Consider the following 8153-nt stretch of genomic DNA (forward strand, 5'->3'; position numbering starts at 1 on the left):
TGATGGCCGAGTGGAGCGGCGAACCACGGAGCGCCCCGAGGCACAAGAGGGAGCTGAGGTCAGCCATGAAATCCAGAGGTAAAGAAGAATACACAGATACAGATACACATTGGAAATCTTCATCTCAGGCCTGCACTATCATGAATGGATCCTATAATGTGTTAAAATAATCTGATTTGTGTGTGTTGATCAACTTGTTTTAGTTTTTTTACATGCACAGACTTAAACACAGCACACTGCATACATATATTTATATACTTCTGCATGCCAGTGGTTCCCCAAAGACCAAAGTACAATAATTGTCTTTTAAATGTCAGCAGCTAGCAGATTCCCTGGCATGTTGACTTGAACAAACACTGGCTGGGAAACAGCTGCTTGCCTATATGGAGAATAATAACCAGAATGAATTGCCGTCTGCACATCTGTGCTTTCTTAACATATATCTTAGAAACAGCACACTCCAGTCTTTATCCTGAAATCTTCCCCCTACTTTTAATCTGAGAAAGGAGAAAAAAAACTGCCTGATCATGAGTCAAGATGAAGAAGAAGGCTGATTGGTTGCAGGAAAGGTTTGGGAGCTTAGCCAATTAGGCTGATTAGCAGGACGTTGCTATACACTAATTGAATGTGCACAGACCATCAGTTGACTCACATAGTGGTGGAGGATCACTTATTTTTGAACTATTTTGTTTGTCACAGTCGTCACTGCACACGGTAATATGATTTTGTTTGATGGCAAAAGATGCTACTCAGGTATGGCTTTAAAGTTCATCTTTACTAATGAAGAACACACAATGAGATGTTTTATACACACTGTCTTGTGACATTTGAGCAGCTTGTTTTACTCATAATGACCGGATGTTATTGGCTAATTCTGGAGTGGTAATACATTTGTAAGTGGTTTATCTCTATGTCCTGCTCTTCAAAATCCCATAAATCTAAGAAAGGGTATAGATCATGGGGAGTAGCTGATCCAAAAATTGTTGTACGAGAATGATAGTGCTTATTCCCCCCCTCATCAGGGAGACTTGATGGAAGTCTTGCTTACAGAAACTGTAACCTAATAGTTCTGCTTTATTCTGCACATGATCCTAACAGACCTATATGTTAAATGGTGCTTATTAAAGGAGAGGCTAGTATTAACAAAGGGAAACGGTGAAATTGGAGAGAAAAAAGGTGTGTTCATGTTAGGCTGAATGTTGAGGCTTCAAGTGAGACTATAGTGTGTACATAAGTAGACCTATTATAAAGTCAGCAAACTGACTCAAAATCTCTTAAGTTTGCTAACATTAGGTAATACATACTCATTAGTCACATGGTCAAACAAGACCAAGTGAGGCTTGCAGCACAGTGAGCAAGGGTGCATTTTATTTGTTTTTATTTTTTTTTTTTTTTTTTTTTTTTTTTTTTTTTTGAACAAACAACATACAGAACAAACAAATACGGTGCATTTTATTTCTGATGAATTCAACTTTTCATTCAAGGAGGAAGATCGTTAGATCAGCTTTTTAAAATGGCTTTTAGTGTTACTAAAACGCTGGTGCTTGTCCCTGCAGGTAGTGAGGCTGACTTTAGCTCCTCCAGCAGCACAGGCAGCCTGAAGACCAGGGAGCGCCTCGCCTCCCTTTCAGCTGGAAAGAGAGCAGCTTCACGCAGGTATGAGCAGCACTGGAAGAAGTATTCAGATCTTTTATAATACCACACTGTTTTAAAAAAAAAATATTAAATAAAAAACTCTTGCAAGTAAAAGTCCTGCATTGAAAATGTTTCTTAAGTAAAAGTGTCAGTATAATCAGGAAAATGTACTCAAAAGTATTGAAAGTAAAAGTACTCAATGCAGAATAATCCTCCCATTTTAGAAAGTGGAAAGGATCCAACAGTTGTGCGTTTATTCGTCTAATAATTTCAGCTGGGTTTTAGGCCATTATATTGTTCGGTGGTTCAATAAAGCATCATATTTTATAAATTACATATGTTTTTATGTGCAAAAAACTTGTAAAGTAAATGGCAACTAAAGCTGTCAGATGAATGTAGTGGAGTAAAAAATACAATATTTCTCTCTGAAATGTAGTGCAGTAGAAGTAGAAAGTGGCATGAAGAGAAGATTTAAGTAAGTTCAAGTACCTCAAATTTGTACTTAAGAACAGTATTTGAGTAAATGTACTTAGTTACATTCCACCACTGAGTATGAGGTTCATACTGTATCGGTATCTGCTGGGTTCACCACTAGATTAAGGCATAAACTACACCACACTAAAACAGGAGTGTTCATGCAATAAGATGTCAATTTCATTATTTTAGAATTAACAGTCAATGATATTCCCCCCTCACCCCCCCCTGCTTTCTTTTATCAAGTCGCAGCACCCACATCAGACCGCTCCCAGTGTTCAAACCAGCTGGGAGCCCTACAGCCAACCGCGATGCAGAGCTCTACGCTCCCTACAGGACTCCGCCCACAGCTGCCTCCTCAACCAACAGCAGCAGCTGCAACTCCAGCCCAACCTTCAGGTCGCAAACATGGCTTATTTTTTGTTAGATATTTTTATTGAAAAATATGGCACAATGAAAAATGCATAACAGTGAGGTAGAGATGACACAAAAATAAAGCCATACTTGGCTGTTTTTCCTTTTTTTTTACCATACAATATGTAAACCAACGAGTACACAAAGCAAACAAAATACAAAATTCAAACCTTTAGGTATACATAGATTCACACAAGCAGAAAATAAATAAATAAAATAAAACTAATAAATAACAATAAGGGGGGGGTGTTCCATCAATCAGGGGGTAAAGGAGGAAGAGATTTAAATAAAGTGAAAAAGGGCTAACATGGCTTATTAATAGGGTTGGGCGTTGTTTGGATTTTAACAATTCTGATTCCGATTCTTTGAGTGGTGGAGTTGAAACGGGTCACATGCCTATTTTCACAAATAAGAGGAACGTTTTATTTAGATTCAATGGTGGTTTGCAGTTTTACAGTTTTTTTTTTTTTTTTTTTTTTCAACGTAAAATAAAGTCACACTAGAGCACTGCTTACTGTGCTCCACGGCTGCAACACAACAAGCACCTGGCCGCTTCGGAAACCACAACTTGTGCATGTTAAATTGGGAGGCAATCATCAGATTTGAAATCAAATCCTCTAAATGATTCCAATAAAGAAACTATTCTACTGGAATCTTCATATTTGAAACAATTCCAAGTAGGAACCGGTTGTCGATGCCCAATCCTACTTAATGATCACAGACCAAAGATTGTGGTTTTGAAGTTGCTCTAGGGAGAAACGAGTAGCTTTTTGGAGAGATTTGGACTGTGACTCAGGCTCGTGTGGAGCATAACGGTGAGTCAGTGGGTGGCTGGATTAAGCTCAGACTGTTTTATCATTTCCTCTCTTGCAGCCATCTGGGATTATATCGGTCATGATTTGGCTGTGGTCGGGATTAATGAGGATTTAATCGAGCAAATGTCCAAATATGGTACCCAGACAGTGACCCCCATGTACTTCATCCAGTTGGTAACCGGATTGGAGTGAACACACCTTGGTTTAGCGGAGAGAACAGGGTCATGAATATTTCAGAATTGATGTGTGAATTGAATAGCCTGAAGCTCAAACATGTGTGGAACCACCATGGCTTTCTGACCGGGTGCTCCAGGGTCTGTATTACTTTGTTTGTTGGCAGCTCAGCCCTGCATAGGGTTTAACCTAAAATCCTCTCTCAGCAGTATAAATTACAAACATTCAATGCACAGTCTTGAGTTTTTATGCAGCAGCAGAGTCTGCCGTCTTTTATCTCCTAAAAAGCCACTGTTGTCACTTTAGGACACTGCTGCCAGCAGAGCTCTGTGACACTTCTTCCTCTGGCATGTTACCTTCTCCTGGGCTGCTTCTATTTCTGGCAGTGATGCAGAGCGCTTGCATCAAAGCCTTGAGTATCCCAGGTTGCTAGGATATTGTGCTAGTGGAGGAGAGGGGCTTACATGCTACTTTGCATATTGTCCAAATCCACCCACTCATCCTGTACTGAAAAAAAACACAAAACCTTTATCAGTTCTCTTTGAGCTTAATAAAACACTGATCATGCAAAAGGGCATTTGAATGCTAATGCAAGTGTCTTCCCCCCCCCCCCCAGGGTTGGGTGATTTATTTCCTTGCCAAACAGTGCTTGTATTTGGATAAACCAGCATTTTAGTTGTTTTTTTTTCCCCTTATCTACATGCCAGTAATCTTGTGTCAGACAGTAATTCCAGGCTCCACAGAGCATCTGCCCTGACAGCACTCTCTCAGCCAGATAAATTGCCGTCAGCAGGGAGCGGTTTTACTTTTACGTGTCAAGTTGGGTTTGTTTTCTGCTGTGGCTTCAAAATGTCTAGTTGGGAAGTGATGGACAATGTTGGTTTTAAAAGGGGTAACCCTTGCATTTTAACCGTCTATTATGTCTCTCTACCCAACAGAAGAGCAAGCCTGGGGCGCTACCACTCCTGTGGAGACAACCATGGCATCAGAGCCCCGAACCCAGAGCAGTATCTCACCCCTCTCCAGCAGAAGGAAGTGACCATCAGACACCTGAAGAGCAAACTGATGGAGGCAGAGAACACGGTTCATGACAGGTTAGTTCAGATTTAGCAGCACAGAATCTCCTGTGTAGCTTTTTATGGGTTTAAGAAAAGATCATAGTGGTAGCAATGGGGGGGTAGGGTTAGTTTTGCTTTGTTTTGTTTTGCTTCACCTTATAAATAAATTGTTTGCCATTAAATTATACACTATTTACTTTCTTGCAGGTTAGATGAAACTAATATCACTTGCATATCTTGACCGTTAGATATGGAGTTACAGGCACTTAGCTTAGCATGTAAATGTAAACTGCTAGCCTGGCTCTGTCCAAAGGTAACAAAATCTGGCACACTTTTAAAGCTTACCAAAAACCACAACATGCTTAACACTTATACTGCACCCTACACAACATTCCACAAATTGTAAATTAAACTGCTTTTTATATCCAACACATTCTTATCATAACCTTAAAGTATCCTTGAACTAACTGCAGCCACGCAGCATCACTCCTTCCCTGCTGCTTGTATGATGCTAAGCTAACTGGCAGCTAGCTATAGCTTCATATTAGGCATATACAGTATGAGAGTGATATTGATCTTCTTGGCAAGAAAGAGATAAATTTGTATATTTTCCAAAATGTCAAACTATTGCATATAGATCTGGACCCGTTTTTCTTCACTCTTTATTAGAGAGACCGAGGTGGAGGAGCTTAAGACCCAGCTTGGCAGGATGAGGGAAGACTGGATTGAAGAAGAGTGTCACCGGGTGGAGGCTCAGCTGTCCCTCAAAGAGGCTCGCAAAGAGATCAAGCAGCTGCGTCAAGTGGTGGAAACGATGAAGAGCAGCCTGATGGAGAAGGATAAGGGAATACAGAAGTATTTCATTGACATCAACATTCAAAACAGGAAGTTGGAGTCCCTGCTGCAAAGCATGGAGCTGGCCCAGAGTGGCTCCAACCTCCCAGACGAAAACACCTTGGACTTCATCTGTGACAGCCCCGGTAACGGTGGGAAGAAGATGGTGCTTGGGGAGGAGGAGGGCGTGATGGAGCTGGGAACCCAAGGGGCGGAGGCAATGGCAGACAGTGGGCTGCTGGTCAATGATGAGATGGCCAACAGAGCGGACATTTTGGAGCAGGTCTTCATGTCCACTGCGGTGGATTATAGTCAGGACTCTAGTGGCAAACTGGGTTCAGGGACAGAGTCTGGGCCTGAGGTGTCCACGCTGTCAGAGGGACAGTTGATTGACGAATCCACTGCACCTCTACCAAACAACGTTTACGCCACCATGGCCCTCTCCTCGAGCACACATTCCCAGCAGAACGCAGAAGATAAAGGAATCCAGACCGAGATAATGCCCCTGTCCCCAGACTTGCAGGCTCTGCTCCTCCAGCTGCTCAAGTTCCAAGAGGCAACCGCGGGGGACACGGCGCTGTCAGCCTGCAGCAGTCTTCTGGGTCTCCCGAACTTGCCCAACTTCGCTTCCAACCCCCCTGACCCAACACCCCCCCCACCCAGCATGCCCAGTCCTGCTCCTCCAGAGAGCCCCGACACCTCCACCGATTCTGGCATGTGCTGTTCGGAACCTGCAGAGAGCCGGCGGTTCATGGAGGAGCTGGATTTTAGTGTCGGTGAGGAGGAACCTTGTCTGTCGCCGGGACTGGATGTGGCCGGCAAGCGGTACTGGAGCAACAGCTTCCTGGTGGATCTCGTCGCAGTGGCAGCGCCTGTCCTACCCACGGTGGCCTGGCTGTACTCGCGGCACGGTGTGGACGGAAGCGCTCCAGTGTACAACATTGCTGCTCTTATCAGGGGCTGTTGCATCATGGGATTGCACTCTCTTCGTCACGTCGCTCACATGCCGAATGCGTAAAAGCTTCCACCCCGCATGCACACGCCTAACCTTGAACTAAAAGCACTTAAGCATTTGTACTTGTGAGATTGTTTCTTTTTCTTAACACTTGATATCAATGCAGTTATTTAGGATCCAACACTTACTTTTGCACTGTACAGTTACCCTGAGTTGAAGCAAAATGGTGACATGAATGGGATTATTTATGAAGGGAGTTATTTATGTATTTATCATTTACATGTATAAACTGATCATCTGGTTAGATGGTTGTGTTATCATTGTCCTGTGGTGTCCGTAGGTGGTGGTGTTTATAAAAAAAAAAAAAAAAGTTCTTTACGTTATGAAATTTTTAGGTCAAAGATTGATTTGTTAGTTTCTGTTTTGATGGGTTTGGAAATTCAACAGTTTGACTTATTGTTCAAAAAGATCTTCAGCCAAAGTTAATGTGAGTTCACTGTTAATTTTGTGAAGAAGTGTATCTATTTTATTTATTTTTTTCTTTCCTGGGAATAGAGCTTTATTTAGCCTGTGCATTGTTCATAGAAATAAGCTAATGCTTTAAAGCAATTGACACTTGTTATGTGCCTGAGCTATGTGCAATACTGGTTTGTTTACATCAAATGTCCTTGTATCTTTATTATTAAAGCATGATAAATTCTGGCCATGTGTTGACTTTTTTTATTTTATTTTTAGGGCCCGAGCGCCGACCGCAGCGAAGGCCCTATTGAAACTGAAGGAATTATTCTTTCTTTCTTTCTTTTTCTTTCTATCTATTATTTTCCCGTCAAATGAATTGGCTTTTTGAGGGGCTTAACATATTCAAAAACTCACCAAATTTGGCGGCCGCATCAAGTCTGGTGAAAATTTACATATTTTAAGGGTTTCGGGAATAGGCGCGCAAAAATGGCTCGCTAGCGCCCCCTAGAAAGTTAAGAAAATTGAGCCCCTGCAGTGTGTTTAACGTAGACTCACAAAACTAGGTACACATATGTAACATGTCAAGATGTACAAAAAACTTCATTAGAGCCATACCCTAAACCCAACAGGAAGTCCGCCATTTTGATTTCAAAGTTCGAAATTAGTGCGATTTTGGCCATTTCCGCATGTTGTACTTTAACGAACTCCTCCTAGACATTTTATCCGATCAACTTCAAACTCGGTCTGTGCCATCTTAAGATGTTAAAGATGAAAAGTTGTTAAAAGAAAAACTTTTCATCATAGGGCGTGGCCGTGGCGGGGCAGCCATTTTGTGCGTTTCGCCTCCAAAACAGGAAGTGGGTGTAACTTGAGTGTACGTTGTCCGATTACCTCGAAACTTTTCAGGATTTATAAGAGTCCAACCCTGAGGACAAATAAAGGCCGATATTTACTTAAAGTCATTGCGCTCCCTAGTGGCAACAGGAAGTAGGCCTAAAAGTCAAGGTGCTATACTTTAACAAACTCCTCCTAGAGATTTCATCCGATGGACTTCAAACTTGGTCTGTACCATCCCAACAACTTAACGATGAAAAGTTATTAAAAGAAAAACTTTTCGTCAGACGGTGTGGGCGTGGTGTGGTGGCCATTTTCAGTGTTTAGCAATGAACAAAGAAGTTGTTGTAACTTGAGTGTACGTTGTCGTATCTCACCGAAATTTCTCACAATTAACAAGGGTCCAGGCCTGAGGACACCTACAGGCCAAAATTGACTTTTGGTCATAGCGCCCCCCGCTGGCAACAGGAAATCTGCCTTATATGACAAACATCATCCGAT

At 42.0% G+C, this 8153-nt stretch overlaps 1 protein-coding gene across 1 annotated transcript; it reads left to right on the plus strand.

Moving 5' to 3' along the window:
* Positions 1-592: 592 nt before the first annotated feature.
* sybu (syntabulin (syntaxin-interacting)) lies at positions 593-7061 on the plus strand. Its single transcript, XM_028580232.1, has 5 exons — positions 593-753; positions 1557-1656; positions 2356-2508; positions 4451-4606; positions 5240-7061. The coding sequence occupies exons 1-5, from the start codon at positions 720-722 to the stop codon at positions 6420-6422; spliced, it is 1626 nt and encodes a 541-aa protein (XP_028436033.1). The 5' UTR covers positions 593-719; the 3' UTR covers positions 6423-7061.
* Positions 7062-8153: the final 1092 nt, after the last annotated feature.

This window comes from Perca flavescens, chromosome 6, assembly GCF_004354835.1.
Source record: "Perca flavescens isolate YP-PL-M2 chromosome 6, PFLA_1.0, whole genome shotgun sequence".
In the NCBI taxonomy this organism is placed as follows: Eukaryota; Metazoa; Chordata; class Actinopteri; order Perciformes; family Percidae; genus Perca; species Perca flavescens.